The sequence below is a fragment of the Ictalurus furcatus genome, chromosome 17 (genome assembly GCF_023375685.1).
Source record: "Ictalurus furcatus strain D&B chromosome 17, Billie_1.0, whole genome shotgun sequence".
NCBI lineage: Eukaryota > Metazoa > Chordata > Actinopteri > Siluriformes > Ictaluridae > Ictalurus > Ictalurus furcatus.
The window spans coordinates 14,453,799-14,471,583 of record NC_071271.1 but is presented as its reverse complement, the minus strand read 5'-3'; the positions used below and the strand labels follow the sequence as shown (position 1 = coordinate 14,471,583).

General features: G+C 39.8%; 1 protein-coding gene across 5 annotated transcripts in view; it reads right to left on the bottom strand.

Annotated features, from left to right (window-relative positions):
- Positions 1–3,902: 3,902 nt before the first annotated feature.
- The window catches only part of git1 (G protein-coupled receptor kinase interacting ArfGAP 1), a 29,422-nt gene continuing 15,539 nt past the window's right edge, over positions 3,903–17,785 (bottom strand). For 3 of the 5 annotated variants that reach the window (XM_053646666.1, XM_053646667.1, XM_053646669.1), the window contains 12 exons: positions 17,732–17,780; positions 16,928–17,000; positions 16,256–16,353; positions 15,484–15,595; positions 14,024–14,151; positions 10,532–10,684; positions 9,544–9,828; positions 8,129–8,209; positions 7,909–7,985; positions 7,617–7,784; positions 6,863–6,926; positions 3,903–6,774 (listed from right to left, as the gene is read on the bottom strand). In XM_053646666.1, coding sequence (XP_053502641.1) covers positions 6,559–6,774; positions 6,863–6,926; positions 7,617–7,784; positions 7,909–7,985; positions 8,129–8,209; positions 9,544–9,828; positions 10,532–10,684; positions 14,024–14,151; positions 15,484–15,595; positions 16,256–16,353; positions 16,928–17,000; positions 17,732–17,780 — 1,504 coding nt within the window. In that variant the 3' untranslated portion in view covers positions 3,903–6,558. The remainder of the gene's footprint in view (positions 6,775–6,862; positions 6,927–7,616; positions 7,785–7,908; positions 7,986–8,128; positions 8,210–9,543; positions 9,829–10,531; positions 10,685–14,023; positions 14,152–15,483; positions 15,596–16,255; positions 16,354–16,927; positions 17,001–17,731; positions 17,781–17,785) is intronic. The other 2 variants (XM_053646668.1, XM_053646670.1) reach the window with 2 other exon arrangements.

Below are 17,785 nucleotides of genomic sequence, written 5' to 3'. Positions count from 1 at the left end.
TGAATGATCTCATGCATAATGTCTAGCATTAATGAAATAGCTGCACCTCAACAACACATACACACAATCCAGTTCATATATAGTTCCACCTGCTAGTAAAAGACAACAAAAAGGTTTCGATTTATGTACTTTACATTATACAGTATTTTGGTATTTACAAAACAGAATACTTCTGCAATTTTTCTATTGTTTCCGTGACAAGTTAAAGGAGTTCATTACCACTAGAAGGCTGCAGAAGGTGCAAGGCACTGTAACGCAATCCATTTTTTTTTATATTTTGTAGTGCGTTTTGTAGATCAGCATGCTTAGCAAAAGTAAACAGCAATAATTTGTGCGCTTCATATTGAACATTTATCTCGATTTATTTGGTATACCATCACGTTTGCCTCTTCAATACAGAAACACAAACTCCCCATATGTTTAACATAAGCACATTTGAGCAGTTTGACATCTGGAAGACAAAGGTTGAGCACAAGTACTAGAATAATATACATGTGAATGTTATATTCTCAAATAAGCACTAATACATCATTCTTGATGTCACATTAGTTTGTGATCTGTTTAAATGACAATGCTCTGCTTATTCAGTCCTAAAAGCACAACAAAACAGAGCCAGGCACAGTATTAAGACATTGACAAGTTATACATTACTTCAGAAATATTCTGTCATTAGGACATGTTTGAAACTGTTAAAGGAAGCTGGGAGTTATTATGGTTTATGAATCAGGCATAATCTGTGTAAGGCATAAAATATTTGATGCATTCAGTGGTTTGAGATATTTCATTGGAGACATTTTGTGGTCTGCTTTTTTTTGACTGGTTGCAAATTACATTAGTTTGTGGTACCTATTTTGCCATTTCACCTACAATCACCAAACAAACCCACAAATTCTCTGAGATTGAGGTTACACAGAGATTTGGCCCTATGTACCCTAAAGTTGTCAGTTTGTGATATGGGGTTGTCACTCTTGTGTTCTGGTTGGACATGAAGCCCAAAATTGGGACAACTAACAATCTGGTTTTCAAATATATTCATCCAGGTGTACAACTTACTAACATTGTCCAATGCTATTGGTGATTGAGGAAAAAAAAATCAGTCCGGAGAGCGCATGTACTATAATGATGTTCCTCTACTGTGTTAACTAAGGGTACAAAACAAGCCACTGTAGGTTTTTTCTGAATGTGTGGCAGGTGATTCTGACAAATAGGATATTGGTGAAAAGGACCAAATGTTTTTCATGGTAACAAAGCACTGAGTTCCAGTTTATTCACCACCAGCCTTGAACAGCAAACTTCTTTTATAATTTATTATTTTGTGTTCCATGATTTGCATGCTGGGGTTTCTTCTGTTGAATGAATTTTATTGCAATTCATAAATGCTAATTTCAATGTTCTAACAGCAATGTCAGAATTTTTTTTCCCTAACATCTTGTGGGTTGGACAGAGCAACAGTGTATGCCCTAGGCCATCAGATTACTAATTGTTTAACATACGACTGTGTGGAGGCGAGAGGCACTCCTCAAATAGGTAACCTTAAACATTATACAGCAATAATAATACACGATTTTCATCCCAGCTTGGGGTGTAATTAAACCTTTCACTATATGATTAAAGACAGGAAGACTTATACATGCTTGATCAGAGTTACAGCATATTCCTCTTTTAATATCCACTCACCTGTTTAATGGAAATCAAAGTAGGACTCATGAAAGGCAGATGTGTCCTTGAGTGTCCTTTAGGAAGCAAAAGGAGAAGTATAGGGTAAAACTCATCTTTACGCCCAACAAATGTGGTTGCCATCACCTGATGCTTCTGATACGTAGAGTTTGAAGGCATCAGTCAGTCAATATCGTCTGTGACATAAAACCATAGTCTCACAGTGGATTGTATAAAGTAGAAAACAGTGACATAAGGCAGCTCCAGTACGTGTATGGGCTCAGTGTGTTTACTCACTATTTAACTCTCAATTTAGAATGAACTTTAGACATTGGTCTTGTGCTGGATGTATTGATTATTGATTTGAGCTGTTTTGCCTATTAAATGTGTACTATTTATTGTGGCTGTCAACTATTAATGTGAAAGTTGATCATTAAAAATGGCTCGCAAAAAAAAGTGTCCATTTAATTTCCTAACATACAACATATTCTAACATTTCAACATACACACTAGGGGTGAAATAGTATCTAAAATTTACTGCTTGTATATTTGCATACATTATTATATTATCAAATAATTCAGTTTGGGGAAATGAAGGACTGTTGACATGTATTTCTTAATGTATAGTAGCATAATTTCCTTCAGATATCGCATCCCAATACACACGTATCTCATCTGTAGCACATGTACAGTGCCTTATTGGGGGAATTAAAGTACTTAGCGATTCACCTGAGCAGAAGGCTGATGAGGCATGCATTTTGAACTTGATTGATGGAACTTGGAGCAGATTAACAGTTTCCCAAATCTGACATGCTTTCAAGCTATGGTGAAATGGCTAATCACTGCTCTCCATCTTCTGAGGCCCCACCATCCTGGATGAAATCATATATTTTACATACAGCACGAGTAAACATGTTTCTATGAACTGTTAAAACTTCTACATGCCATTATGTACAACCCTGAATGGTTTATATTTAGTAAAATATATACCAATCGGCCATAACATCGACCAACATCTCCAAAACAAAATGTCTTGTTGGTTGTTCTCAGTATGCAGTGGTTAGTACCTACCAAAAGTGGTCCAAGGAAGGACAAACGGTGAACCAGCGACAGGGTCATGGGTGTCCAAGCCTCACTGATGCACATAGGGAGAGAAGGCTAGCCCGTCTGGTCCGATCCCACAAAAGAGCTACAGTAGCACAAATTGCCAAAAAAGTTTATGCTGGTTATGTTAGAAAGGTGTAAGAACACATAGTGCATCACACCTTGCTGTGTAGTTGCAGACTGGTGAAAGTACTCATGCTGACCCCTCTCCACCGCCAAAAGAGCCTACAACAGGCAGGTGAGCATCAGAACTGCACCATGGAGAAATGGAAGAAGGTGGCCTGGTCTGATAAATCACATTTTCTTTATATCACGTTGATGGCTGGGTGTACACACCTTCATGAAAACAGTATTCCCTAATGGCAGTGGCCTCTTTCAACAGGACAATGTGCCCTGACACACTGCAAAAATGTTCAGGAATGGCTTGAGGAACATGACAACGATCTCCAGACAAAGATTCCCCAGATCTCAATCCTATCAAGCATCAATTGGATGTGCTGGACAAACAAGTCCAATCTATGGAGGCCCCACATCCCAACTTGCAGGACTTAAAAGGATCTGCTGCTAACGTCTTGGTGCCAGATACCACAGCACACCTTCAGAGGTCTTGTGTGCCTCAATGGGTCAGAGCTGTTGTGGTGGCACAAGGAGGACCTACATAATATTACTCAAGTGGTTTTAATGTCAAGGCTGATGTTTACATCAGGGATTCCCAAACCTTTTTTTTTTAACCAGGGACCTCTTTAACTGTAAAATGCAATTCACAGACCCTACAACACGGATTTATTTTATGAATTAATCCAACCCTTTCAATTATTCATTATTCAAATGTGTACTGTAATGTGCTGGCTATTTATTGAAGCCCTTAAGCTTATTTATTCCTAATCTTTCCACTGGAATACTAGAGAATACATTATTGTCCATTTGACATTATTCATCAAATCAGACCCCCTGCCTACATTTCAAGGACCCCTGGGAATCTCTGCACCCCAATTTAAGAACCACTGGTGTACACTCTGCTTTATCTGAGTGAATGAAGTGCAGATAAACTTCCAGATGAAATCCAATTCCTGAATTATGGAAGGAAGAGAGAGGAGAAAACATTTGATGAGTAAACTATACACAAATAAACATTCTTGTAGGACAATTACCATTTTTGACTTTATTACAAATGTACAGCTTACGAGTTTCTATTATGATTTAATTGGTTGTTTTTTTTTTTGCTTAGTTTAATTTTTTTATTTTGTACAATTAACGCTGCTAAAAGAAATTCTCCCATCAGCCATCTCAGAACAGTTATGATGAGTACAGTGCAGTGTGTTTGACTGACTTGAAGAGGCAATGCAGAATTAGGATGCGGACATGTGTGTGTGTGTGAGCGCAGGCTTTGTTCTTGTGTGCATTGATTGTATTATGGCATGAGGCTACATGGGAAAAGGCAGACATTAAACTTAAAGAACTCACACTAAAGGAGCCCAACATTGTGCTGGATAGATCAAGTCTGTGAAGTCTGTGTGCTAAGGCTCCCATTTCCCAACACACACACTCCATCTTTTCAGGCGCTAACCTCTTAACTAACTATGGTCACAATAAACTGGGTAAAACATCTCCCGAGAGCCACAGTAAAATAGCCTTGTGAAAAAGGCAAAATTAGCAATATGTTTAACACATACTCAATGATTCATTTCCATGTGCACTACCAGCGGGAACAAAGAGTCTGGAAGAGATGCCATGTAGCTATTAAAAAAAATAAGAGATGTGCAAAGTAAATGGTAAATTCTCTCAAACAGTTGTTTGACTTGTTTAAGGAAAACAATATCCCGTTCCCAAAACGAAAAAGAAATAAGGCAAGTGCATGAAATGGTTGAAAACATCAGGGCAAATTAAAATTAAGGCTTATGTAATGGAAAAAACACAAAAACAAAAATATAACACTGAAAGAATATTGATGGCATGAGTGACACAGACTGTGCCTAGACAGTATAATAAGACGATGTGTTTTACTAGCCGTCTGGTCAGAGTCAGTACGCAGTCATCTGCTGAAATGTGGATGTAATACAAAGAAGAACTGAAAAGTTCTGTTTGTACAAACACCAAACAAGCATCTGTGAAAACTTAATGTGACAAGCTGTCTAAAAGAAGCCTGAGAATTATCAACATTAGTGCTTGGTATATATGTTTTGAAAGCTCCAGTTTACTAACCCCACAATATCGAGGAGTTAATATCAGTTAAAATAACTTGGTTGTACTATGAGCCATCGAGCTCTATAGCTAGTATTCAGCAGTAGGTTGGGGGCCCTGACTGCTGCCTACAGTCTCATACACACTGGCTTTATGGCTCCAGAATCAACTAGGGGAGAGCTTTATACAGCACAGCTGTCATTTTTCCCATTACTGCAACCTGCTGAAGTGCCTGGAGAGTGAATACTGATGGTGCCCTTCCACCATCAGTGCTCACATCCATATAGCTTATATAACATTGTTCCAATCAAGAAAATAATATAAACATGTAGTATACTCAATCTGATATTTTCATAGAAGAAAAAAAAAATCTGGTCCAAAAAAATAAGTTCACATCAAAATTCTATAACTCGCTACACAGGTAAAGAAGCCATTGATACTCTCAAAGAAAGTACAGTGGAAGAACTGGAGAGGAACTGTCCTACCAGAGTGGACCTCTATGTTCCTAAACACAGGCAATGTAACGAATGAGTCGACAAATCTGCAGCTTCTATGAAATGATCGTACAATGGAGGGATTGTGAACTGTGAGATGAATGAAGAAATAGATTTATCTCCAAAAGAATGAGACCTGACCTTATTTTCAGACACTGATAAAAGTCAGCCTTAATGGCTGTAAAATCATTGCTACAGTGTCCTCATTACCATCGCTATTTCCTTTGGTTAGGATGAATGCAGACTTCTAGATTTCTACACAAACATGTCCTCCGGGAGTACAGGTGTGTTCTGAAAGATCGTGAGGATCCCAATACTGAATAAAAGATGAGTGTTCCATTTTCAAAGCTCCCCCTTTCTCGACCAAGTGATATACAATGAAATAACAAAATTAATAATAACAACAACAATACATATTTAACAAAATTCAGGAAAAAAACATCAATGACAATTATAATCATAACAATTATTTTAAAAAAGAAAACAACAAAAAAAAAACGATAGTCATAAACATTACAATAATTCCAGTGTAAGTGTTTTGAAGTCTACATCTTTGTCCCGAGAGGTAAAGGCCAATGGAGTGGCATATAAAAGTAGACATGAATCAACAAACAATAAAGAAAATAAAAACGATGAGAAAGAGCAGACCGTGTGTGTGTTAAATGTGCATGAGTCATCAGCATGTAACTGTGTGTGTGTGTGTGTGTGTGTGTGTGTGTGTGTGTGTGTGTGTGTGTGTGTGTGCGAGAGAGAGAGAGAGAGAGAGAGAGATGAATGAAAGGTGCATGTAAAGAGGGATCCCTATAACAGAAGATTAAGAGAAGTAGTGAGATGATTTAAGCCACTCCAATAAGTGTCTCCCATAAGCTTCCCTCTCTGTGTTGGTGGTGCAACCTGCATGTAGCTTCCTTTTACTTCCATTCTTTTCTCTCACGTGATTCTTACCCGTTTCATCGCTCATGAAATGACCGTCATCATCCCCTACATTCATGTCCTTCCTTTTCCATCATTTATTTCTTTCTCATCTTCAACAACCCACTGTTTTTTTGCATTTCCTTCCTCCACCACCAGTGTGTCCTGTTTTCTGTAGTGTGTCCCTGCACCCATCAAGCCCAGAGCTGGGTCACTGCTTCTTCTCGCGAGTGGTGATGGTGACGAGCTGCTTAGCGGCCTTGGCTATGTCATAGGCACACTGGATGACCTGCTGCGTGAGGAGCTGATAATCAACAGCGCTGGCCGAAGGCTCCGAGGGCGCAGCTTTGCGACACTCCACCTGCAGACGCGAGGCGCTAGAGGCCAGCAGCTTGAGGGAGGCACGCACCGCGTCCAGAGCTGGTCTCTGAGGACATAGAGCATAAACAATGAAGTCAGAAACTCAAGCTTGTTTAACAGAATGAGCTAAAGGTAAAAAGGGGACATTCACTGACCTTAGGAAAGAGAGAGGCCATCTCTGTCACAGCTGAGTGGATCTTCTCCGAGCATGGCACAAAACTAAAACCAGATTCACAGACTGTGTTACCCACAATATTCACACCTTTTCATTTAAAACACAGGAAACAAATGTAGGGCAATAGCTTATTCAGAATGGTGCCCAGTCAAAAAAGAGAAAACAGAAACCACATCAGAGAAACAAGTAAAAAAAAAAGTCTAATAACTACAATCACTGCTGTTAAAACAGTCAGTTAGTTATTTAGTTATAGTTTCAAGGCTAATTGACTGAATGGGTTTAACATGATGCTTATGTCAGGCTAATGTATTTCTTATAGAGGTCACTCCTTATCTGCCATAAAATGCATCTTATCTCATAATCAATCTTAATTGGAACTGGAATCTAACTGCAATTTTAATAAAACCACCTGGGAAATTGTTGCAATATGACAAAATATTTAAAATCTTCACAAAGTGTAGCTGGTTTTGATTCTGTGGGTGAGATGTTCAAGAATAAAAAAGCTCTCATGACCCATCTGCCTAATATGCTAAACAGTTTAATAGCTGGTTTTAACTTATAAAACTTTGTGCTATAATTATAAAGGGGTCCATTACTTTTTTCATACTCAAAGGGGAGCCCATGATATAAAAGATCAACAAAATATGTTATATAGCCATGCCAAATCCCCATTACCCAACTACTCGCATATTCCCTTCCTGTTTTGTGACTGTGTGTTGGGGTGTAGCTCCCACCTGTCATGTTTAAACTCCTGTGCTGCTCTCAGCAGTTCCTGGATGTTCTTGGTGACCTGCTCAGTCTTCAGGATGACATCCTCTGTGCATGGCAGCGTAGGATCTGGCTCTCCCACGTCTCCACTATCCTCCTCCGCTCGGCTCTCCTCCTCACTGCTGCGGCCCACGCTGCGCCCACACCCACATAAAATGCCACTTTCCATTTACCCTTGCTGACGGTTAGAAAGCTTATAAAACAATCTGCGTTTAAGGCTTTAAAAATGAGCAAAAATCTGAAACAGACTCCACTTACACAACGGAGGTGTCATATGTTTGAGTGTTGTCGTAGTCACTGTCAGTGCCACTACCATGTTTCTCTAACTTAGGGGGCTAAAGTAGAGACAACAGTATGTCAGTTGAACATCAGCTTACTTTTATATTGAATCCATTCAGACCAATGCAAGTCATTCAAAACCATTCAAAAACTGAGCTCACTGGTTGAATTCACTACCACCCCTTTTCTCCCCACTTACCATATAGCGCCCCATCTCCATGGAGGCTGACATGTGTGGCCCCCCATAAGGGGTGGGGCCTGCAGACGCCCCTTTTCGCACCTTAAAATAGGAACAAGCAACACAAGCTTAATGACAAAACTGGGGCAAACCAACACTCAGGTGAAAATACTGAAGGAAAACCTCTGCAGAGCTCCAAGAAAAGTAAATCAAGCTCTCTACAGGAAGCAGAGACAAAGATAAGATAAGATAAGGTTCATTTTAAAATCAGAAGAAAGATACAGACGGAATTATGCAGAGAAAATCAAGAAACATTAAACTGGAAGACCTGTGAGTGTTCAGAACATGGGAAAAGGGGTTGCAGTAGAAGTCTATTTAAGAAGTCAATAAAGAACAGTTCAACACTTCAAAGATATTAAAACATAAAATGACATAAAATGTATTAGAAACAAACAAACAAAAAACCCACACCCTAAAAAATTTGAAATAAGTTCAACCCATCTGAAAGCGTAAAAATCATTGCTCCACAATAATACCTAACCACCACAGAATGAGAACAAGACACAACTCACGAGTAAGCATCTACCAGAAGTTAGCATAATTATCTGATTTATAGTACTTCTCCTAACAGTATTCTCATGCTATGACCAATCTCTTAAAATCTCCATTTCATAAAAAGTTGGATTTTGCCACATTAAGAATTGATGCCTCAACATATTGTCTGCATTTTGCAAGCTTCAATAATCCTAGAACTCTGATATTAACTGAGGCAAACAAGCTTTGTGACTGCTGACTCTAATCAGCACAGCCACAACCGGTACTTATTTTATACACCGATGCCATCTCGCAGTTTGCATCCTGTAGTGACAACCTGGTCATTAAAAGGTAACAGTGCAGAGTAAGAGAAAAACAGCCACATCCACACCAATTCAGTGCATTGGTCAGACAATCAAGCACCCATACATTCCATGAACCAATTATAGTCTACATTCCCAGCTAGCTCAATCAGCAGCTAAGCACAAGATAAGCTCATCTTGAGACAGCCTCTCTTGGGATATTAGCCATAGCTTCTGATGGCACAGATACCACTGGTCAATCCCTAATAAAATGGATATATCACATTGCCTCTATTACACAAAAAAAAGCAGTTCATGCTCCTGACCATGAACGTATGGCTTTTTTTTTCCAGCAACATACATCATCTGGAGTAATTTCCAATGAAGGAAGTGCAGATTGTGCTGATGTGTGACCATGAGGTGGCAGTAAAGAGCAGTGTGCAATGTTAGTCATATCAGTCATAAACACACAAACACAGGTGTAAACATTGGCTGCCCAGGCAAAAGCGGCAGGCTACTCAGACAAAAAGAGATAGGATGGCTGGCAGTTAGCATAGAGGTCAAAAAGGTCAGAGACCAGGGATCAGGCAAGCCACTCACACTTACGCTGGAGCTGAAGGGCTGCAGGTGGCCGCTCAGGGAGTCCAGTGCTGGGCCGAGGGCTTTGGGGGCGGCCGTTCCGGGCTCATACATCGAGAAGGCCTGCCTGTCCCTCCGCAAAGGAGCTGAGGAGGGTGGAGCCAAGCTTGAGTCCCCACTGCCCACTCCTCCTGCCCCTCCTCTTACCCCCGTAGGCCAAAGGGCCGGGTTGCCACCCCCCAGAGCCCCCGCAGGCCCAGCCTGAGCCCCCTTTAGAGCTACGTTCTCCGTCTGCATCCGTGAAATCTACAGGGACGAAGGGTTGGGGGGGGTCAGCCAGAATAGCACACACACAAACATAAAACACATAAAACACGAAGAGTCATTCCAACACAAGGGTTTCAGAGAGGTACAAGTAAGGGCTTCATCATGCTGAGAGAACATCGTCATAATGGGGGGAGGATGGAGACATTAGAGTGTATGAGAGTGGATAGGAGCCATTCTCAGGGTGGGTTGAACACACACTGTAAACACATATGGATGGGTGTGTGTACAGACTTGTTCAAGTGCTGGGAAGGTCTGCAATATCATGTAATGTTTGTGTATTTGTGTGTGAGACCAAGAGAAAAACTGGCCATCAGGGACTCAAAGAATAAACAGGCAAAAGCATACATCAAACAATAAATATCTCACTCTTTTATCTTCTATACCTGTATCATTTCGCATAAACTATCCAGTTCACCATTCTTACTTATCTCCACGGCCATTACAGAAAACAACCACATGAGACTAAACATAAACCTGATCAGGTAAAGGAACAATAGTGTTAATTTGAGCACTACAGCTTGCACTCTTCAAATCTGAACATCCTCTTTGTTGGTAACTAAACAATCTAGACACAAATTAGACACTGAATTGTGGCCTTTATTAAGTTGCCCGGTCAGGATGGGCTGTAATCGTTCAGTACTCTGTCCCTGATCCTATAGGTCTGTTTGTTACATTCTTATACCTCTTTCTGAAGTCTCCTCAGCTCCTCGCTCAAGCTGTTGTTGACCTTCATGAGCTGCTGGACTTTGGCCTCAGAAGAGGCCAAGGCTTTCTTCACCTCCAGATATTCCTGCAGAGTGATGGGCCCATCTGACAGATCAGAAGAGTCCATGCTCTGAAACAAATAAACCAAAAGATACATCAAAATAAATCATAATATTTCGATGGCACCAGTGATTCCCACTGACTACGGGAATAAAGTAATGTTGCTTATAAAACAGTATAATTATTATGTCAATAGAAAATTTATGTTTAATTAGAATTCCAGTCAACAAGTGGTAATGTCATTTGCAGGAGTCCAACTGACTGGAAAAGAGCTGACAGGTCTGGGGGTTAGAGAGAGGGAGAGAAAGCTGGGAGAGTTGGGGGACCAAATATTTCAGGCCTGTGGGAAACACTGGCCTTGCTGTTCAAATAGACTCTCCAAAAGCAGTACACGTTCATGAGACAGAATATCTTTCATTTGAGTCTCCATTCAATCAGTGAGGAAGAAAACAAAGAAAGTGTTGACCTTAGATAATGTACTGACGTTTGGTTTGGTTCTCCCAAATATTTAGCCCGTTTTTCAGAAAACTGACAGGTTTTGTCATATTTAGACCAGTAAATCAACTGCAGTGGTAAAAAAATGATTAGTCAATACACACACACACACACACACACACTCTCAACTGGTCAAAAGTTTGGACACACTCATTCTTTATATTTATTTTCCACACTGCAGAATAATAATAGTCATCAAAACTCTGGAGTAACACAAGTGGAACTATGGGAATTATGTTGTAATAAAAAAATCCAAAATAAATCAAAAATAATTTTATATTTTAGCATCTTCAGTGTAGATGCCCTTTTTGCCTAGAATTTCCAGAAATGTATTCTTGGCATTTTCTCAACCGATTTCTTGAGGAGTCTCCCTGAGATGCTTTTTAAACAGTATTAAAGGAGTTCACACCTACGCTGGACACTTATTGGCTGCTTTTCAGAATATTTCGCTCCAAGGCATCCATTAAAATATTATATATATATATATATATATATATATATATATATATATATATATATAGTAAATAAAATGTTCGTTTTCTAATGAAAATAATTTTTTGTCTACAACATCGATTTCAAACATTTACTCATACACCTTCATATCAAAAGATTTTTAATATGATGAGAAACATTTCAGTCAGGTGTCTCCAAAATTTTGACCAGTAGTGTATATATAAACAAACTACATGCTACTTAAAAGCATGTATTAGAAGCATCTAAAAAAATAGTCAAGTGGTGGATGTTTCTGTATATTTGCTGCTCAAAATGATCCTGCCTATTAGTGGTCAGAGTTTACGGGTTTAAATGAGACACTGGTTGAAGTCTCTTAACCAGTAGATATTTTCATAAGCAGTTTGTAATCAGGTTTAAGAATAAACTACTGATGTATTTGCCTTAAAATATTATTTGGTGCAATAATGCTGTACATAAACTGCTTTACAACATTTTATAAAGGACTTGGATAACATACTGCACTTCCACATCACTTTTATGCACTTGAAAGCTACAATGCATAAGATTCATTAATTAGTCACAGGTCAAAAATACTCTATAACCTGATGTTCCTGAGCAGCTGAAGATTTATTCTCTACACTGTTTTACATAGTGAGCTGGAGTGAGTGGGCTAGCTTGTGCTCATCACCATAGCAGATGCAGATAGACAGGAAACTGTGCACTTTGAGATAATAGAAGAGCAAGCAAGAGGTTTTGCTCTTACGCTTGCTAATCAGTAACTCGGTCACATTGATGTGCACAATAACGTTTTTTTCTAATAATGCTTCTGTAATATAGAGGAAAATGCAACAGATAATTATATCCTGAGTCACAAATACTTGGGCCATGTCTCAAACTGCACACTACAGTTTTAGTTGCTCCACTGAGTCGTTACTATTTAAGCATCCTTGTTGGTGCACATTGTGTGGTTTGGGATGCAGCCCTGAATTCTCTCTCACGATGTACTGACTTGGCACTCGCCACCATGAGATTAATCTGCACAGAAGGGGACAGTGCATCCCACATTATGAATGTTCTTCCCAAATGCAACAGCATTTTTCTACCAGACAGGACAAAATTCCAAAAACCTAAATGTAGCTCATTAGGTGAAGAAATTCTCTCACCTTGGGACTTTTTTCCCCCCATAAAGAAACTGTATAACACACACATTTCTTTTTTTTTTTTTCTTTAAATCAAAGCTGTGCTAGCAAATCTCCAGGACTAAGCAGGATAAGAAGCATTCTCTCAATCTCAGGCAGGCCACTTCCTGTGTGGGGAGGGAGCGTGTTCAGACACAGCTTCCTCTTTCCAGCTGCAGAACAATAGCTCACTGTCATCGTTACTTATTCGGCCTTTTCATCATTCTACAAGTATGAGGCAGGGCTGCAGACACTCTTGCAATGCATGCTGGGACAAGCTGTGAGCTGTGACCCAACTTGCTGCTGCTCTATAGACCACAGTAGCTAAATCTAATATTACGGCTCTGCAATTTGACGGCATCATATCATGGCACAATAAAATCATGATACAAGTTTTTCCATCATTAAATACCATCATTTTTCATCATCATCATCATCATCATCATCCTTTGTTCAGTGCTGTAAAATATAAATGACTTAAAAACATTAAAAACTACTAACTGTTTCATTCATGGCCAGATTTATGCACAGGTTAACGTTAGTTGGGGCAGGAGGAGGCCCTCAAATTCATCAAATGCCATGAATAAATATTTAGGTTTTCAGTCTAGTGATCTGAATATTTTCAAAGAAATAGTGCTACTGAGTTGTCCAATTTCAATACTGTGTTGAAATCGGTGCTTAGATTTGCTTAGTTGGTGCAGTCATGTGGGCTTTTGATATTAGCTAGCTAACTGTCATAATGTCAGATACGAGACAACATGACTGCGTGCATATGGATATGGAGCAAAATACAAATAAATCCTGATGACATAACTTCTAAAATGTAAGGGCCTACCTGTGTAGTATATTTTAAGGATTTCATTTGGACCAGCATTATCATGGCTTGTTCCATGGGCTACACTGTTGCCCGTTAACAATCAACAGTGGAGGGAGTTGTGTTTGGCTACATAGAGGTTCGATTCAGCATTGTGTGTCTCTCTTCTACTGCAGTAATGTTAGTTACATATTCAGACATCCAGCTATTTCTGGTCAATAGTGTCCAAACAGCATGCCAAACTATTCTAAGAATACATGTTTTGAATGTGACATCAGAAGAAGAACCAACGGGTTCAAAGCTAGTAGAACTTATATAAGTTATTATATATATATATATAAATATAAATATAGATATAAAAATCTCTCATACAAAAAAAGAAGATCTTTTCCTACTCATCTTTTTCTGATGAGCCTCAGACTGAACCATTTTTGTTCCAGCAGATTTATGTGCACGTTGAAGAGCTGACCTTAGCACGGTTGTTGCGCTGAGCGTTGGTGTTGTTCTGTGCCGTTATTTCACTGTCTGTGTCCTCATCAGAAGCTACGCTATCATAGTCGTGCTGGTCATCATCTGCCTGGCTCGCATCTAGAGGCTCTGAAACGCTCAGCAGTGTTAAAACACAGACACACACACAAGCACATATACTAACACATACAAGCACACATACAAGCACACATACAAGCACACATATACAGAGCTGGAAAGATTATTTCAGCCTCAAATTGCCAGCTCTACTTTATTATTTTAAGCTAAGATGTACAGTAAATACAATACCTCATCATCCTGTGCATCTGTAGCACACGTGTGATTACCACTGACAATTATTTCAACATATTTCCCTATACTGAGAAGAGAAAAGAAAACCTATTTACGGAAACTGTAGTTACAACGGAAGTCTAATAACAGCAGGGCTATAAACGCCACCAGTAAATGCCACCCATATCACTTGGAGTATCTGATTTCCACTTGATCTTTTCTGCCCATAAATGTTTGAATCTTGGAATTATTATTAAACTCTCATTTTTGTGTATATGCAATTCTGTGTGCTGGTCTCCAGGGGTAAACACCACCACACAATGAGCTATTAGTATATTTTTAATATATACTCTGGCATACTGTGAAAAAAGGTCACAGAACTGCATCCTGAAAACTTATTACAGAGAGTAGTTTGAAGAAGTCAGTGGTAAGCAAATGTGATCTCATGTGATTGCCCTATGGCAACAAGAAAAGATCTGTTGTTGGTCATCGGTCAAGTCTGTCAGTCAAGTGGTTCTTTCTATTAAAGTAGGAGGCACTTGACAGTGTTTACTAAAAAGCATAACCGACTCTAGCAAATGCATGACCACATAAGTAAACATTACGAATAAGTGTCTACTAAGATTTCAAATAACATTTGAAATATGTGTCTTCATAAAGAAAAATTCAATTCTATAACTTTTTATATAGATGTAGATATAGATCTTTGAGTCAGACATGACAAAATATCTTATCAAAGCTGTTCTTATGGAGTTTCCCCCCAAACACTAATACAGTAAAAACTAATTATGGCCATTTACACGTTCCCTAATGCATGAGCAAGTGGAAAGTGTGGCACTTCCATGTTTACATATCCACCACTTATAATGGCATAACCTTCTGAAAAGGTAGTTCACTCTCAAAAAGAATAAACTGTACAGATTCAGAGGTTAATTTACAAATACATTTGACTGAAGAATTTCTAAAAGCTTTCTACAAAAATATGTTTTGCATAAACATGTAATGACTGTTTTAATTTGTCATTGTAAGTTTGAGGAAAACAAGGTCTATGTTGTCAGGAGAGGGAAATGAGTTTAAAATGTGATAATCACACACAAGTTACAGAAAGCGATTAGGCTGGGGGAAAAAATTCTTTATGAAGCTATGAGAAAGGAATGAAAGATCTCTCACCAGTGGGACTTGTCAGGCCTTTGCCTTGTTGCCGCCGCTTGGCGTCGCTGAGAATGTCGATGATTAGTGTAGCAAACTCTCGTGCATTAAAGCGCGCCAACTTCTGTCGGCCCTGTGGAGGAAAAACTGACTTGTCAAGACTGCCGCGTGCAAAATGCAAAAGCATACAGCAAATGTGTCAGTGCTTAAAACGGCCACACATCCCATTCAGAATATAGGCAAAACTAGCTAAAATGCTGGGAATATTGTTGACGTGGCAGTGTGTACAAGGTTTGACCAACTGCATGTGTGTGAGAAAATCATTCCACATGATTTATAAACACAGAACGCAGCAAACAGGACATGCTCTGATTGGCTAATCACCGCATGGAAAGCATGCTGCATGCAGAGCCACAGTAGTTTATTATAGTCAAGGCAGTGGTATAACAAGAGCAAGAAAATATACAATAAAGCGAGAGAGTTAAAGAGTGGAAATGTTGAGTAAAGAAGGCTACCAGTCATAGTGCCCTCTTTCCCTTTCCTTCTGTGCAGTGACTAGCACAGGCCCTATGTCATTGTAAAACCACAAACTATTTTTAGACCTGGGCTTTTATGTACTGCACTACTCCTCTCTCCATACAGCCCAAATATCAAGGCAGCTCTGCCCTTCTCTTTTTCCTCCTTGATTCCTCCTCAATATCTACCTGATCCAGGCTTGCTACCCACATCTGGGCCACACTCTCATTGGCTCTTCACAACAGGCTGGCTGACAGCAAACTTGTGTGCGTATTACCTGGTTGCGTGTGGCCGAATATTCGGGGTTGACAGGCAAAAAGGGCACAGCACTCCTCTCCGTAACCAGCGTACTATGGTTCTGAGTCGTTAGCCACACTGTGAGCAGGACAGAAAACAGAGCATTAGCAGAAAGTAAGATGTGGTACAGTATTAAATGCAAGGTCATCTTACCGCCTACTCCCACACACACACACACACACACACACACACACACACACACACACACATAGTCCTGCACAGATGTGGGATGTTTAAAAGAACTCTTACTTAAATAAATAAATAAATAAATAAATAAATAAATAAAAACAGACTGCCTGCTTGTGTATGTGTGTGGCCCCTTGCTTTCTACCTAGTGCTGCTTACCTGCAGAGATTCAGCCTGCAACCCCAGCTGCCACGACTCCTGCCTCATAGAGGAGGAAGGAGGGAACGAGAGACAGAAAGAAAGAGGAGGAGGAAGAGGAGGAGGAGAGTAGTCCTGAGGCACTCTTTCACTGACTCACTTGTTCTCTCTCTCTTCCCTCCCTTTCTTCCTCCTCCAGCCTCCCTCCCTTCTCTGCAGCTGGACTGCTTAGCCAGTGCCTTCTATAGTCAATGTTTATACAACATCAAGTGATGAGTGAGGGGGAAAAAAAAATAATGGAAAGGGAAAAAAAAGAGAAGTGTCATACCCGCATCATTCTCCCTACGGTCAACCTCATCATAGACATCCATGGCCAGCTCCTCAAACAAGCGGTTATTTAGCTGTGTGTGACACAAACAAAATATCAATGCATGCCATTAAACTTCAGGGGACACCAGAGTGAAGTGCTGAGGCTCTCCAGAAGCACAAAGGTAAGCAGAAACAGGCGCTGGGTGTGCACAGACAACGGGAGCACACAGATGAAGCTTTTGGGAGAAACACTGCAAACCAACAAATCATTTAAACACTAAAGAGAGACTAAAATATGTATTTACAAATCTACCTCACACCAAGGCCTTGAACAGACTACCACTTCTTGCTAAATGGTCAACATGGACTCTCGCCATGATAAATACCCCTTTTCCACTGACATAGTTCCGATGCTGGAACCAAAACTTTTGTGTAACCATACTTTTGTGTGAGAGTTTAATAATCCACGATGTAATAACAACAACAATCACGGAGTACTTTACAAAGTTATAAATCTAACTGGGAACATATTTTCATGTCCAAAATCGAATGCTTTGACCTATGTTTGTGTAAGCGTGGAGCTGCTCAAAAGAAAGTTTATTGCCGGAAAATAGATTGTTACATAATAACCTTTAAATCCCCGAGTTCACAGTTTCAGACCATAACCACTGTCGATTTTGCCAGCTGAAAACTGGTTCTTGTGGTGGAGAAGTGCAACGTGGTGCTAGTTTGGGGCACCGGCTCCAGAACCAGTGCCAGCACCCTGTCAGTGGAAAAAGGGCTAAGAGGGGCAAGCTCTCTCACCTGCATCCTGAATACTCACCGCTTGAAGCTTCTTCTTGGCGGCCTTAGCCAGTTCAGACAGGTCCAGGCTACA